At 43.0% G+C, this 17572-nt stretch overlaps 1 protein-coding gene and 1 pseudogene across 2 annotated transcripts in view; one reads left to right on the top strand and one right to left on the bottom strand.

Annotated features, from left to right (window-relative positions):
* LOC106561327 (F-box and leucine-rich repeat protein 13) overlaps positions 1-16776 on the top strand; it is a 37521-nt gene extending 20745 nt beyond the window's left edge. Inside the window, exons 10-21 of one of the 2 annotated variants that reach the window (XM_014125168.2) lie at positions 6258-6310; positions 10254-10354; positions 12235-12364; positions 12778-12879; positions 13029-13149; positions 13595-13757; positions 13856-13975; positions 14061-14187; positions 14275-14358; positions 14498-14632; positions 14703-14866; positions 15047-16776. In XM_014125168.2, coding sequence (XP_013980643.1) covers positions 6258-6310; positions 10254-10354; positions 12235-12364; positions 12778-12879; positions 13029-13149; positions 13595-13757; positions 13856-13975; positions 14061-14187; positions 14275-14358; positions 14498-14632; positions 14703-14866; positions 15047-15269 — 1523 coding nt within the window. In that variant the 3' untranslated portion in view covers positions 15270-16776. The remainder of the gene's footprint in view (positions 1-6257; positions 6311-10253; positions 10355-12234; positions 12365-12777; positions 12880-13028; positions 13150-13594; positions 13758-13855; positions 13976-14060; positions 14188-14274; positions 14359-14497; positions 14633-14702; positions 14867-15046) is intronic. The other variant, XM_014125169.2, reaches the window with a different exon arrangement.
* The window catches only part of LOC106561341 (E3 ubiquitin/ISG15 ligase TRIM25-like), a 552627-nt pseudogene that overhangs the window by 205399 nt on the left and 329656 nt on the right, over positions 1-17572 (bottom strand).

Below are 17572 nucleotides of genomic sequence, written 5' to 3'. Positions count from 1 at the left end.
CCTGCCTTTGCTATTCTCTTTTTTCTAGTCCTCACAGTTTTGACCCTTGCCTATTCTGGACTCTGTACCTGCCTGCCTGACCATTCTGCCTGCCTTGACCATGAGCCTTTCTGCCACTCTGTACCTCCTGGACTCTGATCTGGTTTTTACCTTTTGCCTGTCCACAATCATTCTCTTGCCTACTCCTTTTGGATTATTAAACATTGTAAGACTCCAACCATCTGCTTCCTGTGTCTGCATCTGGGTCTCGCCTTGTGTCATGATAGGATAGCCCTATTTGGTAAAAGACCAAGTCCATATTATGGCAAGAACAGCTTAAATAAGCAAAGATAAACAACAGTCCATCATTACTTTAAGACATGAAGGTCAGTCAATACGGAAAACTTCCAGAACTTTGAATGCAAAACCCATCAAGCGCTATGATGAAACTGGCTCTCATGAGGACTGCCACAGGAAAGGAAGACCCAGAGTTACCTCTGCTGCAGAGGATAAGTTCATTAGAGTTACCAGCCTCAGATATTGCAGCCCAAATAAATGCTTTGGAGTTCAAGTAACAGACACATCTCAACATCAACTGTTCAGAGGAGACTGCGTGAATCAGGCCTTCATGGTCAAATTGCTGCAAAGAAACCACTACTAAGGACACCAATAAGAAGAGACTTGCTTGGGCCAAGAAACACGAGCAATGGACATTAGACCGGTGGAAATTTGTCCTTTGGTCTGGAATCCAAATTTTAGATTTTTGGTTCTAACTGCCGTGTCTTTGTGAGACGCGATGTGGGTGAACGGATGATCTCCGCATGTGTATTTCCCACCGTAAAGCATGGAGGAGGAGGTGTTATGGTGTGGGAGTGCTTTGCTGGTGATACTGTCTGTGATTTATTTAGAACTCAAGGCACACTTAACCCGCATGGCTACCACAGCATTCTGCAGCGATACTCCATCCCATCTGGTTTGGACTTAGTGGGACTATTATTTGTTTTTCAACAGGACAATGACCCAACACACCTCCAGGCTGTGTAAGGGCTATTTTACCAAGAAGGAGAGTGATGTAGTGCTGCATCAGATGACCTGGCCTCCACAATCCCCAAACCTCAACCCAATTGAGATGGTTTGGGATGAGTCAGACCGCAGAGTGAAGGAAAAGCAGCCAGCAAGTGCTCAGCATATGTGGGAACTCCTTCAAGACTGTTGGAAAAGCATTCCTGATGAAGCTGGTTGAGAGAATACCAAGAGTGTGCAAAGCTGTCATCAAGGCAAAGGGTGGCTATTTGAAGAATCTCCAGTATAAAATATATTTGGATTTGTTTAACAGTTGTTTGGTTACTACATTATTACATATGTTATTTCATAGTTTTGATGTCTTCACTATTATTCTACAATGTAGAAAATAGTACAAATAAAGAAAAACCCTTGAGTTAGTAGGTGTTCTAAAACGTTTGACTGGTAGTGTAGATAGTTAGGTAAAGATCAGACTACCATAGTGCAACCATTTTACTCACATATGCGCCTAAATATTTTGCTGTGCGACCTGGAATTTTAATTGAGGAGCACCCGTAACCGTATCCGTGCCCTCCATGACGGGGTCTTTTCTGGCTTCGAGGGCTTGATAAGTCTGGGCCTGCAGCAGAACCGGATCTCAGTGTTGGAGGAGGGTGTGTTCCTGGGCCTGACCCGCCTCGCCACCCTCCTGCTGCAGCACAACCGTCTGGGCATGCTCAGGACTGGGACTGGAACATGTCAGAGGGTTCAACAGATGTGTCCCAAATTATGTCAGTTGGTATTGGTAGAAATTAGTAGCACTATACTTCATATGAAGGACAGAGGAGGGTTGCAGGTTGACAGTGTCTGATATTTACATTTACATTTAAGTCATTTAGCAGACGCTCTTATCCAGAGCGACTTACAAATTGGTGGATTCACCTTATGATATCCAGTGGAACAACCACTTTACAATAGTACATCTAATCTTTAGGGAGGGGGGGGTTAGAAGGATTACTTTATCCTATCCTAGGTATTCCTTAAAGAGGTGGGGTTTCAGGTGTCTCCGGAAGGTGGTGATTGACTCCGCTGTCCTGGCGTCGTGAGGGAGCTTGTTCCACCATTGGGGTGCCAGAGCAGCGAACAGTTTTGACTGGGCTGAGCGGGAACTGTGCTTCCTCAGAGGTAGGGAGGCGAGCAGGCCAGAGGTGGATGAACGCAGTGCCCTTGTTTGGGTGTAGGGCCTGATCAGAGCCTGAAGGTACGGAGGTGCCGTTCCCTTCACAGCTCCGTAGGCAAGCACCATGGTCTTGTAGCGGATGCGAGCTTCAACAGGAAGCCAGTGGAGAGAGCGGAGGAGCTGGGTGACGCGAGAGAACTTGGGAAGGTTGAACACCAGACGGGTTGCGGCGTTCTGGATGAGTTGTAGGGGTTTAATGGCACAGGCAGGGAGCCCAGCCAACAGCGAGTTGCAGTAATCCAGACGGGAGATGACAAGTGCCTGGATTAGGACCTGCGCCGCTTCCTGTGTGAGGCAGGGTCGTACTCTGCGAATGTTGTAGAGCATGAACCTACAGGATCGGGTCACCGCCTTGATGTTAGTAGAGAACGACAGGGTGTTGTCCAGGGTCACTCCAAGGTTCTTAGCACTCTGGGAGGAGGACACAATGGAGTTGTCAACCGTGATGGCGAGATCATGGAATGGGCAGTCCTTCCCCGGGAGGAAGAGCAGCTCCGTCTTGCCGAGGTTCAGCTTGAGGTGGTGATCCGTCATCCACACTGATATGTCTGCCAGACATGCAGAGATGCGATTCGCCACCTGGTTATCAGAAGGGGGAAAGGAGAAGATTAATTGTGTGTCGTCTGCATAGCAATGGTAGGAGAGACCATGTGAGGATATGACAGAGCCAAGTGACTTGGTGTATAGCGAGAATAGGAGAGGGCCTAGAACAGAGCCCTGGGGGACACCAGTGGTGAGAGCACGTGGTGCGGAGACAGATTCTCACCACGCCACCTGGTAGGAGCGACCTGTCAGGTAGGACGCAATCCAAGCGTGGGCCGCTGGAGATGCCCAACTCGGAGAGGGTGGAGAGGAGGATCTGATGGTTCACCGTATCAAAGGCAGCAGATAGGTCTAGGAGGATGAGAGCAGAGGAGAGAGAGTTAGCTTTAGCAGTGCGGAGAGCCTCCGTGACACAGAGAAGAGCAGTCTCAGTTGAATGACCAGTCTTGAAACCTGACTGATTTGGATCGAGAAGGTCATTCTGAGAGAGATAGCAGGAGAGCTGGCCAAGGACGGCACGTTCAAGAGTTTTGGAGAGAAAAGAAAGAAGGGATACTGGTCTGTAGTTGTTGACATCGGAGGGATCGAGTGTAGGTTTTTTCAGAAGGGGTGCAACTCTCGCTCTCTTGAAGACGGGAGGGACGTAGCCAGCGGTCAAGGATGAGTTGATGAGCGAGGTGAGGTAAGGGAGAAGGTCTCCGGAAATGGTCTGGAGAAGAGAGGAGGGGATAGGGTCAAGCGGACAGGTTGTTGGGCAGCCGGCCGTCACAAGACGGCAGATTTCATCTGGAGAGAGAGGGGAGAAAGAGGTCAAATCACAGGGTAGGGCTGATGGGATTCAGCTGCTTTCCCTGCAAAGAGGGAGAGAGGGGGAAAGATGGAGTAGGGAGAGAGCGAGTGACTGGGAAAGAGAGAAAGTGGACAGAATGTAAACAAATGATGACATCGAAGTAACTGTCTAGTGAAAATCTCACTTTTAAAAGTTCATATTCTGTTAACTTATACCCAAATAATGTTGTTGACTCATTCTATACTCGTATTTGTGGCCAAAGCATAAATTAGAGAAAAAAACATACAAATGGTTCCTATTACCTTATAGAGGATGACGTCATCCTCCTGAGGAGAATGAGCTGGCCAATCAGCGGTCTACTTGCATGAATATTTTTAATGACTGGTATACTCCCACACCATTCTGTTGTTCAAATCAAATTTTATTTGTCACATATACATGTTTAGAAGGACACATGTTTAATTGGGATACACCTGCACCATTCCAACACAGAAAAGCTGCATTTTAACATACTTAGTTTCCTTCCAGGAAATAGTAATTATTTCACTCATATTGTAATTAATTATAGGTCTTATTTCATTATTTTTTAAATTTTTTATTTCACCTTTATTTAACCAGGTAGGCTAGTTGAGAACAAGTTCTCATTTGCAACTGCGACCTGGCCAAGATAAAGCATAGTAATTCGACACATACAAAAACTGAGTTACACATGGAATAAACAAAACATACAGTCAATAATACAGTAGAACAAAAGAAAACAAAAAGTCTATATTCAGTGAGTGCAAATGAGGTAAGTTAAGGCAATAAATAGGCCATGGTGGCGAAGTAATTACAATTTTGCAATTAAACACTGGAATGGTAGTTGTGCAGAAGATGAATGTGCAAGTAGAGATACTGGGGTGCAAAGGAGCAAGTTAAATAAATACAGTATGGGGATGAGGTAGGTAGATAGATGGGCTGTTTACAGATGGGCTATGTACAGGTGCAGTGATCTGTGACCTGCTCTGACAGCTGGTGCTTAAAGCTAGCGAGGGAGATATGAGTCTCCAGCTTCAGAGATTTTTGCAGTTCGTTCCAGTCATTGGCAGCAGAGAACTGGAAGGAAAGACGACCAAAGGGGGAATTGGCTTTGGGGGTGACCAGTGAGATATACCTGCTGGAGCACGTGCTACGAGTGGGTGCTGCTATGGTGACCAGTGAGCTGAGATAAGGCGGGGCTTTACCTAGCAGAGACTTGTAGATGACCTGTAGCCAGTGGGTTTGGCGACGAGTATGAAGCGAGGGCCAACCAACAAGAGCGTACAGGTCGCAATGGTGGGTAGTGTATGGGGCTTTGGTGACAAAACGGATGGCACTGTGATAGACTGCATCCAGTTTGTTGAGTAGAGTGTTGGAGGCTATTTTGTAAATGACATCGCCGAGGTCGAGGATCGGTAGGATGGTCAGTTTTACGAGGGTATGTTTGGCAGCATGAGTGAAGGATGCTTTGTTGCGATATAGGAAGCCGATTCTAGATTTAATTTTGGATTGGAGATGCTTAATGTGAGTCTGGAAGGAGAGTTTACAGTCTAACCAGACACCCAGGTATTTGTAATTGTCCACGTATTCTAAGTCAGAGCCGTCCAGAGTAGTGATGCTGGACGGGCGAGCAGGTGTGGGAAGTGATCGATTGAATAGCATGCATTTAGTTTTACTTGCGTTTAAGAGCAGTTGGAGGCCACGGAAGGAGAGTTGTATGGCATTGAAGCTCGTCTGGAGGTTAGTTAACACAGTGTCCAAAGAGGGGTCAGAAGTATACAGAATGGTGTCGTCTGCGTAGAGGTGGATCAGAGAATCACCAGCAGCAAGAGCAACATCATTGATAGAAATCTAGAACCACTGGAGAGTTACTTTGAAGCATCACAATGATTAAATTGCAATATCTGGAATATTGTTTGATGTACATTCCTGCATTTAGCTTATTTAGCTTACAGTGTGTGACAGTAAATTCAGTTGACAGCATGAAGTCAATGTGTGTGGGAGATAAATAACTAATAAATAACTCTCACATTGACCTGGTGACTTACATATACCACAGACCCCTCGCAAGCCAAGTAGTCAAGTCTAGGACCAAAAGGCTCCTTAACAGCTTCTACCCCCAAGCAATAAGACTGCTGAACAATTAATCAAATGGCCACCGGACCATTGACCCCTCCCTCCTACATTGACCCCTACCTACATGTACAAATTACCTCTAATCTGTACCCCCTCACACTGACTCGGTACCGGTACCCCCTGTTTATAGCCTTGTTATTGTTATGTTATTGTCTTACTTTTTATTATTTTTCACTAGTTTATTTAGTAAATATTTTCTTAACTCTTCTTGAACTGCACTGTTGGTTAAGGGCTTGTAAGTAAGCATTTCACTGTAAGGTCTACACTTGTTGTATTCGGCACATGTGACAAATAAAGTTTGATTTGATTTGAAATACAGTGTTGTACTCTATCATTTATGGGCTTGTTGACTTTGAACCAAGTTCAAAGATGCTTTTCATATAAACATCCTTAAATATTCCTCACAATCTGTGATTTGTTTGTTGGTGCGTGTTTATGTGCATTTGCACTTGAGTATATGATTTAAAATAAAGAACACACATCTGGAAACATCCTAATGTTTCTGCTGCTACTTTTCTGTCTCTCTCTTTGTATCCCTCTCTTTCCCAGGTGAATGCAGAAACCTACAGGAGCTGAACCTGTCAGAGTGTTTCAACATTAAAGTGAGTAATGGCCAGGTCTACTCACGGGTACAAACTACCCTCTTATCTTCCAGAAGTGAAATAAAACCCAACTGTAGAACAGAAGGGAAAAATTCAGCAAATCTCCCTTTCATCTTTAGTTGATATGCGTTTCATTAATTCTGTCCATAGCAGTGATGGAATGTCACTGTTCTGAAGCTCATCACCACTCATAAAGAGAAAGTTGAAGTCAGATTATGAAATCAGGGCTCAGGTGGAGGGTGGAATTGCTTCTCGTATAATGTGATTTACAGTTACGATTCATCTCTACTGATTACACAACATTCTTCAAATAACATAAAATGCCTATGGATAATATGAACATTTTCTACATTAAACATTTTGTCAAGTGCCTTCACTTCAGAAAGTATTCATACCTTTTGACTTTTTCCACATTTTGTGTTACAGCCTGAATTTAAAATGTATTATATTGAGATGTTGTGTCACTGGCCTACACACAATACCCCATAATTTCAAAGTGTAGTTATGTTTTTAGAAATGTTTACAAATTAATACAAAATATAAAGCTGAAATGTCTTGAGTTAATAAGTATTCAACCCCTTTGTTATGGCAGTGGTGTGTATTCATGGATACCAAGGGAAGCCAGGCTTCCCCAAATATTTGACCAGTAAAAACCAACAATTATATAATCACTTATCTTTCTGTGTTTTCATAATTTTCCATCAATTCGCAAGTGTCTGAATCTCACAGGAGAAATGGTCCGAGCGAGGTAAACAGCGCCCCTCTCTCTCAGTATGTGTAGCCCATGTGTCTGATGCTGTCTGGGATAAAGAGTATGACATATACTACTTGTTTTATACATATACTACTTGTTTTTGTAAGAAGTGTTGACATGCTGAATGCACCGAGGTGTCTGTTTAAACTACTGGCACACAGCTCAGACACCCATGCATACCCCACAAGTCATGCCAACAGAGGTCTCTTCACAATCCCCAAATCAACAGACAATGGGAGGGGCACAGTACTACATAGAGCCATGACTACATGGAACTCTACTCCACATCAGACAACTGATGCAAGCAGTAGAATATATATAAAAAATATGATGCAAGCAAAAAAATCGATATAAAAAATACACCTTATGGAACAGCGGTGACTGTGAAGGGAGACACACACACACACACACAGGAACAGACATGCATATGCACACATGCTAGAACACACACACGTACAGTATGAGTCAAAAGTTTGGACACACCTACTCATTCCAGGATTTTTCTTTATTTTTACTATTTCTCAATTGTAGAATAATAGTGAAGACATCAAAACTATGAAATAACACATATGGAATCATGTAGTAACCAAAAAAAACAAATCAAAATATATTTTAGATTTTAGATTCTTCAAAGTAGCCACCCTTTGCCTTGATGACAGTTTTGTACACTCTTGGCATTCTCTCAACCAGCTTCATGAGGTAGTCACCTGGAATGTATTTCAATTAACAGGTGTGTCTTGTTAAAAGTTAATTTGTGGAATTTATTTCCTTAATACGTTTGAGACAAGGTTGTGTTGTGACAAGGTAGGGGTGGTATACCGAAGATATCCCTATTTGGTAAAATACCAAGTCCATATTGTGGCAAGAACAGCTCAAATAAGCAAAGAGAAATGACAGTCCATCATTACTTTAAGACATGAAGGTCAGTCAATCTGGACAATTTCAAGAACTTTTTAAGTTTCTTCAAATGCAGTCGCAAAAATCATCAAGCGCTATGATGAAACTGGCTCTTATAAGGACCGCCACAGAAAGGAAGACCCAGAGTTACCTCTGCTGCAGAGCATAAGTTCATTAGAGTTACAAGATTCAGAAATTGCAGCCTTGATAAATGCTTCACAGAGTTCAAGTAACAGATACATCTCAACATCAACTGTTCAGAGGAGACTGCGTTAATCAGGCCTTCATGGTCGAATTGTTGCAAAGAAACCACAGGACACCAATAAGAAGATGAGACTTGCTTAGGCCAAGAAACATGAGCAATTGACATTAGACTGGTGGAAACCTGTCCTTTGGTCTGACGAGTCTAAATGTTTGATTTTTGGTTCCAACCACTGTGTCTTTGTGAGACGCAGAGTAGGTGAACAGATGATCTCCGCATGTGGGGTTCCCACCATGAAGCATGGAGGAGGAGGTGTGATGATGTGGTGGCGCTTTGCTGGTGACACTGTCAGTGATTTCTGCTGCAATACACCATCCCATCTGGTTTGCGCTTAGTGGGACTATCATTTGTTTTTCAACAGTACAATGACCCAAACCACTCTTCCAGGTTGTGTAAGGGCTATTTGACCAAGGAGAGGGATTGAGTGCTGCATCAGATGATCTGGCCTTCACAATCACTCGACCTCAATTCAATTGAGATGGTTTGGGATGAGTTGGACCACAGAGTGTGAAGGAAAAGCAGCCAACAAGTGCTCAGCATATGTGGGAACTCCTTCAAGATTGTTGGAAAAGCATTCCAGGTGAAGCTGGTTGAGAGAATGCCAAGAGTGTGCAAAGCTGTCATCAAGGCAAAGGGTGGCTACTTTGAAGAATCTAAAATCTAAAATAGTGAAGAGGCGACTCCGGGATGCTAGCCTTCTAGGCAGAGTTCCTCTGTCCAGTGTCTGTGTTCTTTTGCCCATCTTAATCTTTTATTTTTATTGGCCAGTCTGAGATATGGCTTTTTCTTTGCAACTCTGCCTAGAAGGCCAGCATCCCGGAGCCGCCTCTTCACTGTTGACGTTGAGACTGGTGTTTTGCGGGTACTATTTAATGAAGCTGCCAGTTAAGGACGTGTGAGGCGTCTGTTTCTCAAACTAATGTACTTGTCCTCCTGCTCAATTGTGCACCGGGGCCTCCCACTCCTCTTTCTATTCTGGTTAGAGACAGTTTGCTCTGTTCTGTGAAGGGAGTAGTGCACATCATTGTATGAGATCTTCAGTTTCTTGGCAATTTCTCCCGTGGAATAGCCTTCATTTCTCAGGACAAGAATTGACTGACGAGTTTCAGACAAAAGTTATTTGTTTCTGGCCATTTTGAGCCTGTAACCGAACCCACAAATGCTGATGCTCCAGATACTCAACTAGTCTAAAGAAGGACAGTTTTATTGCTTCTTTAATTTGAACAACAGTTTTCAGCTGTACTAACATAATTGCAAAAGGCTTTTCTAATGATCAATTAGCCTTTTAAAATGATAAACTTGGATTAGCTAACACAACGTGCCATTGGAACATAGGAGTGATGGTTGCTGATAATGGACCTCTGTATGGCTATGCAGATATTCCCTAAAAAAATCAGCCATTTCCAGCTACAATAGTCATTTAAAACATTAACAATATATACATTGCATTTCTGATCAATTTGATATTATTTTAATGGTAAAAAAAAATGCTTTTCTTTCAAAAACATGGACATTTCTAAGTGAACCCAAACTTTTGAACTGTATTGTATGTAAATTAGATATTTATGTATTTCATTTTCAATAAATGTGAAAAAAATTCTGAAAACTTGTTTTCTCTTTGTCATTATGGAGTATTGCGTGTATATGGGTGAGATAAAACAATATATATATTTAATCAGGCTGTAATACAACAAAATGTGGAATAAGTCAAGGGGTACCAGGCTCATCTAGGTGGTTGCAGCTGTTGGTGATTTTCTTTACATGCCTTTGGCCACAGCTGAGTACCATGAAAAATATATTGTTGTTAGTTTAGTGGTCTTGTTTGTTTTTAGATTTGATTGGATAACACTGTCTATGAGATGTATAAAGAACTCTGAGGGCTCATTTGAATGTGCTATGAGCTGTTATGCATGCTTATATAGTCATATAATGCTATAATATATGTGATATGTGATAGGACCAGAGGCACTATAAATGTAAAATACACAGATGGTTTGAATAAAATGTAGCCTTGTGTTGTCCTTCACCAGGATGAGATGGTGTGTATGATTCTAGAAGGCTGCCCCACTCTGCTCTACCTGAACCTGTCCTTCTCATATGTGGCCAACGGGACTCTCAGAGAGCTCTCCAGGTAAACACTCATAGACCACAGATACTCCAGTGATGGAAAATGTTTCCCATTTCATTAGAACACAGTGTAGGCACAGTAAAGCAATTGTTTCATGTCCCAAACACATTTTGGGTTAATGTCAGTTGCTGCTTTTACCACCTCTTGTCCGCAAAGCCATTATAAGGGCCTGTTATTGGCCCAAGCAGACAGAGCCTGTACTGTGTCTATCTCTGTCTTTGCCTGTCTGTCTGTCTCTTTCCCATCTCCTAATCTTAACCATTTGGGTCTCTCTCATCTCCTAAGCTTAACCATTTGGGTCTCTCATCTCCTAAACTTAACCATTTGGGTCTCTCATCTCCTAAACTTAACCATTTGGGTCTCTCTCATCTCCTCATCTAAACCATTTGGGTCTCTCTCTCTCATCTCCTAATCTAAACCATTTGGGTCTCTCTCATCTCCTAATCTAAACCATTTGGGTCTCTCTCTCTCATCTCCTAATCTAAACCATTTGGGTCTCTCTCTCTCATCTCCTAATCTAAACCATTTGGGTCTATCTCTCATCTCCTAATCTAAACCATTTGGGTCTATCTCTCATCTCCTAATCTAAACCATTTGGGTCTCTCTCATCTCCTAATCTAAACCATTTGGGTCTCTCTCTCTCATCTCCTAATCTAAACCATTTGGGTCTCTCTCTCTCATCTCCTAATCTAAACCATTTGGGTCTCTCTCTCATCTCCTAATCTAAACCATTTGGGTCTATCTCTCATCTCCTAATCTAAACCATTTGGGTCTATCTCTCATCTCCTAATCTAAACCATTTGGATCTCTCTCTCTCATCTCCTAATCTAAACCATTTGGGTCTCTCTCTCTCATCTCCTAATCTAAACCATTTGGGTCTCTCTCTCTCATCTCCTAATCTAAACCATTTGGGTCTCTCTCTCTCATCTCCTAATCTAAACCATTTGGGTCTTTCTCTCTTTCTCTCTCTTCTGAATGGAAAATAGTCACTTAAATCCCAGGCCATAGCTATTACTCATGTCATAATCAGTTAGGATTACCCAATACTGTTATCCCAGTGATGTAGTGGGATTATGTGGCACGACGAAACAGAAATACTGAGAGGAACAGAGAAAGAAACAGATTGAGAAATAGAGAAATCAAATGTTTGTGTGAGCGCATGTGCGCATGCAGGACTGTTTCTTTGTATCCTTTGTATCCAAAGAATGTTACACCTGAAAGCAATTCCATAGGCTCAGTTTTCTTTTAAACCTTATGAGCTTATAGACTAGAAATCATTGGAACCTAGCAGTGTGAAAATGCTTCACAGACCTGGCTGAGAATTAACCTGGAGAAATAGTCTTATTTCAGTTCAATTGCAAAGACTTTCAACCCTCAGCTGCTGCTGTCAACATATTCCTACACGCCGCTCTCTCTCTATGGCAGTTCCCTTCTCTCCTCTCTGTCTCTTTGTCCATCCTTCATCTCTGCTGTTCTTGTGGGATTTCTCTTGATTAACAATGTCTAAACTTAGGTTTCGAAATAAAAGATTCTCCCAATCAGATGCTACAGTCAATTGACAACTCTGCCTACCTCACATCTCACCAACCCTCTCAACCCCTTTCCTGACATCCTACCTTGGTAGTTCAACTGCTGCAACCCGGCCAGATGTCAAATAATCATTCATATCCTCACTATCCAACCCCCACACCTTCACAAACTGAAGATTGTGAGACTTGAACTAGTGAATCAGGCCGATAACAGACTGTAGGTGCACAATTGGCTTTAGAAATACTCTGGAGTATTACTTTTCCAATACAAATCATGGAACTTTAGCTAATACACAGCCAGTTGTTGCCCAGTACTACTCACATATTGATCTTAAACCCCCTCTGTCTGTCCAGGAGCTGCCTAAACCTGCAGTTCCTGAGTCTAGCATGCTGCCGTAGGTTCACTGATAAAGGCTTACAGTACCTGGCCTCAGGGAAGGGCTGCCACAAGCTCATCCACCTTGACCTCTCTGGCTGCACTCAGGTCAGTTCCTATGGTCCTCTCTGATCTGTATGTCGCCTCTTCTATCTGCTTCAACTGTATCCAGATCAGTTTGTGTGCTCCTCTCTTCTCCAACACGTCTGTGTCCTCTGCTACCCGGCTGTACTGAAGTCAGTTTGTGTGCTCCTCTCCTACAAGTCTGTAGGTTGATACTGGGATTTGAGAGAGGTTCTCTCTCTGATTCTAAGAGAGAAGGAGGTGGCTACAGCTAACACACTGGTTTTAGATTACAACAGTCACCAAAAAGTGCTGGCCAGCGTTGGTTGAACTCTGCTGAGAGAGAGAGAGAGAGAGAGACCTGTTTGTTTTAAATTACAAACTGTACACACTCTCCATCTCTCTCTCACCCACCTACCTACTCTCTAATGTACTCTGTGTGTGGTGTTTTGTCCCAGCAGATCTCAGTGGAAGGTTTCAGGTACATAGCAGCGGGCTGCCCTCTACTCCAGCAGATAGTCTTCAATGACATGCCTACTCTGTCAGACAGCTGTGTGCTGGTACGTATGGAGCTACCAGACAACTCATTTAGGCTCTGGCAAAAATTATTGCTATCAATAGGGAGTAAGACCATATTTTAAACCTCCATTGGCTACCTGTGTCATTAATGAGTGAATGGACTGCCACTTAGTCTGGTTTCTTCCAATAGGAGCTGGCCTCTAAGTGTCACTCTCTGTCTGCCATCTCCCTATGGGACACGCCCCATCTCTCAGACTCCGCCTTCAAAGCCATCGCTGAGGTGGCCAACCTCACCAAGTTCAGTGTTGATGGTGAGTGTGTGTGCATGAGTGCGTGTCATGTTCCATGTCTATTAGTGTTCTTTATTTGTCTTGGCAACAATCATTGTGGTGAGTCTCGTTGCCAGGGTGACGTCTACAGGGGCTCTGATTGGGTGACTGAGTGAGGCGCTAGACCTCATTTCATGTGATTGGTCTGTGACATCAAACCATGATGCAGCAGCCAGCAGGTCATGTAGTTGGTCAAACCTGAAACCTTTGCTATCCTCTAACTCTTGGCATTATACAGTGCTGTATCTGGCACAAGTCACTGTTAAGTGATTAGCCAATCATTATAGCTCTTCAGCCAAAGGAGATGGTCAGTTTGTTTCTGAGGATGTGATTAGTCATGTAAGACAAATGGTTCAAGGGCAGTATCAACACACACACTTTGTTTGTTATGGTGCATGTTATGACAGTTGTCCGTGTGTTTTTGTAGGTAACAGTCGTATGTCAGACATCAGTTGGAGGGCTCTGTGTCGTAGTTCTCCAGGCCTTACGAGGCTCCATGCTGCTGACTGCCCTAGAATGACTGACTCCAGCCTAAAGTCTATGGGCGCCCTCAAAAACCTGGTCTACCTCAACATCTCACACTGCAGCAGGTGTGTGTCTGTGCGAGTGTGTTCTGTCTCTCTACGTTAGATGATATCGGGCTGCGCTACCTGACTGCTTGTGTGTGTGCGCCTGTGTGTGTTCGTAGGGTGAGTGACATGGGGCTGCGGTACCTGACTGAGGGGCCTTCTGCCTCTAAACTGAGGGAGCTGAATCTGAGCAACTGCAGCCGCATCAACGACTTAGCTATCATGAGGGTGGCTCAGAAGTAAGGTCATATAAAAACTCACACACACGCACCCACAGACATGCACGCACACACTGACAGACTGGCATGGTGTGTGTGTGTACAGGTGCAGTAAGCTGAACCACCTGAGTGTGTCTTACTGTGATAACCTGTCTAATTCTGGTCTGGAGTGGCTCAGTAGCTGTTCCTCTCTCCTCTCTCTGGACATCAGTGGCTGCAACATCATGGACCAGGTAATGCTCCCATACATTGCCGTGTAGGTGTGTCGTATTACAGTTGGCTATCTAAAAACACTCCAACAACACAACTTATGTTTTCAGGGGCTGATTGCTCTAGGTGGGAACCCTGGCCTGAAGAAGCTGGTTGCCTCTGAGTGTGTCTGGATTACTGACATTGGTATAGAGGTACTCTTTACTTTGTGTTCTGCAGTCTGCACAGTACCTTTTGACTGTCTGTGATACCTCATTGAAAGAGTGTTAAAGGAATTCACTTCTTAAAGTAACCCTCCTCCTCTTCTCTCTCCTGCTCTCCCTGTGAAAGCAGAAGTTCTGCAGGCAGGCGAGAGGTCTGGAGTATATGGACGTGTCTCACTGTGTAGCTCTATCTGACCAGGCCATCAAGGCTCTGTCCTTCTACTGCAGGACTATAGTCACGTTACGCATGCCTGGCTGCCCAAAGGTATTCACACACACAAACAAACAATATTACCAAAATATCTTGCCTATTGTCTATGTACTTCCCCTATCAGATGACAGACCTGGCGGTACAGTACCTGACAGTAGGGCGTCACTTCCTGAGAGAGCTGGACGTGAGTGGCTGTGTTCTCCTGACTGATCGCACACCACGCTTCCTACAGACAGGCTGCCCACAGCTCAACACCATCAACATGGTCTACTGCAGGGGAATATCCAAGTAAAACACACATACACACACTTCAACTGAAATGAAATGTCCAGAAACTAAAGATGTAACACTGGGTGCAAAGTAACTGTGTGTGTGTGTGTGTGTGTGTGTGTGTGTGTGTGTGTGTGTGTGTGTGTGTGTGTGTGTGTGTGTGTGTGTGTGTGTGTGTGTGTGTGTGTGTGTGTTTAGGCAGGCGGCTCTGAGGCTCCAGCCCTGTGTTGAGAAGTGGGAGCACAGTAACGATGACGCCCCCTACTGGTTCGGCTATGACAGTCTTGGCCAGCTGCTGCAGCCAATCGGACGACCCGACAAGATCCAGGACACCTGGGAGGAAGAGGAGCCAGCACCAAGAAACAACAAAAAGAGGAATTTGATAAAGGCCTGTGGAGAGGACTACGAATACACAGCATGAATACACACAGTCCATGCAGACAAACAAACGCACAAGGACTTAGTTTATACAGTACACACACAACCTCGCAATCTACGGTAAATCAAATCCCTAACATATACACTGCACCTTTCATTAACTCTAGCTCAGATATCAAGCATCGGAAAGGAATGGCCAAAGATTAATAACCAGAAAACAATATTTTGTATCTGAGAATCAATGCAGTATATACATGTATGCAGTATATACATGTATGCAGTATATACATGTATGCAGTATATACATTTATACATTATATACATTTATGCAAATCTTCTGCATCATACTGTTTCAACTGAGTAGGAGAAAGGTCAAAGCTTTCTTCTATGTATTGCAACACAAGACAGATGATTGAATTTCATAATTACATCATACAGCAAACAATTTTAGCTTGGAAATAATCATAAAAAAATAAATGTCCTCGATATTGATTAGATTTTTTTGTCAGTGTCAACACTTTTCCCATTTATTTTTTATTCACAGTAAATTGATCCCCCAAACCTATTTTGTACATTTTGCAGTTTCCACCCTGTGGTCAGAAAGTCTTAAAAGTTTTTCTTCCTTTGACTGTTGCTCACACACTAACCACAGCAGTCTCTGAACTTCTCAAATGTCCAGTTAGACTTCAACCTCAATACCTGACTGAATATGTGAGACCTGAATGTTGTTCAGTATTTCAATCTAAGAGCTCTGCTGATGACCACAAAGAAAATGACTGAACTAGCCTGGCTGCCAGCATGCCACTATATTTCTGCTTGAGCCATCTCATGACAACAACAGTTGGCTAAAGCAGAAACATGACTGAGTTACCTCTATTAACCATGATCATGTGCTACAACTCTATATAGACATGTAATATAGCCTGCAGTTGCCGTTATCACATCTGTAGCATAGCCTTTACTTTCGGGCATGATATTCACTTCTAAAACAATAGATTGAGAACAAAAATAAATTGTAGACCGTTTGGTTGGATAAGAAATTGACACCCTTGATAAAGATGAGCAATAATAACTGTACGGAAAGCGAAAGGGGGATACCTAGTCAGTTGTACAACTGAATGCCTTCACCTGAAATGTGTCTTCCACATTTAACCCAACGCCTCTGAATCAGAGGTACGGGGGGCTGTTTTAATCCACATCCACATCTTTGGCGCCAGGGGAACAATGGGTTAACTGCCTTGCTCAGGGGCAAAACGACAGTTTTTTCCTTGTCATAAAATAAATCAAATACTGAGCTATATTGTATGTTATATTTTAGGGGGAAATTAATATTTTATACTAATACAATTTCTCAGAGAAAGAGATTATGTTTAACAAGTAATAGTTTTCCTCAAAAGGGTAGGGGTCAAAATTATTGACACCTCTTATGAATAAAGTAGTCAAAGGTTTAGTATTTGGTCCCATATTCCTAGCACGCAATGACTACATCAAGCTTGTGACTCTAAAATCTTGTTGGATGCATTTGCAGTTCGTTTTGGTTGTTTCAGATTATTTTGTGCCCAGAAGAAATGAATGGTAAATAATGTGTCATTTTGGAGTCACTTTTATTATAATTAAGAATAGAGTGTTTCTAAACACTTCTACATTAAATGTGGATGTTACCATGATTACAGATAATCCTGAATGAATCGTGAATATTTATGACTATTTGTATTTGTATTTATTATGGATCCCCATTAGCTGGGGTCTAGCAAAATTAAGACAGTTTATACAATTTTTAAAACATTACAATACATTCACAGATTTCACAACACACTGTGTGCCCTCAGGCCCCTACTCCACCACTACCACATATCTACAGTACTAAATCCATGTCTATCGTGTGTGTGTGTGTGTGTGTGTGTGTGTGTGTGCGCCAATGTTTGTGTTGCTTCACTGTCCCCGCTGTTCAATAAGGTGTTTTTTTTAATCTGTTTTTTAAATATAATTTTTCTGCTGGCATTAGTTACTTGATGTGGAATTGAGTTCCATGAATTCATGGCTCTATGTAGTACTGTGTGCCTCCCATAGTCTGTTCTGGACTTGGGGACTGTGAAGAGACCTCTTGTGGCATGTCTTATGGGGTATACATGGGTGTCCAAGCTGTGTGCCAGTAGTTTAGACAGACAGCTTGGTGCATTCAACATGTCAATACCTCTCATAAATAAAAGTAGCGATGAAGTCAATCCCTCCTCCACTTCAACCAGGAGAGATTGACATGCATATTATTAATATTAGCTCTCTCTATACATCCAAGGGCCAGCCTTGCTGCCCTGTTCTGATCCAACTGCAATTTTCCTAAGTCCT

Source organism: Salmo salar, chromosome ssa17, assembly GCF_905237065.1.
Source record: "Salmo salar chromosome ssa17, Ssal_v3.1, whole genome shotgun sequence".
NCBI lineage: Eukaryota > Metazoa > Chordata > Actinopteri > Salmoniformes > Salmonidae > Salmo > Salmo salar.
This window is presented reverse-complemented; position numbering and strand designations above follow the sequence as displayed.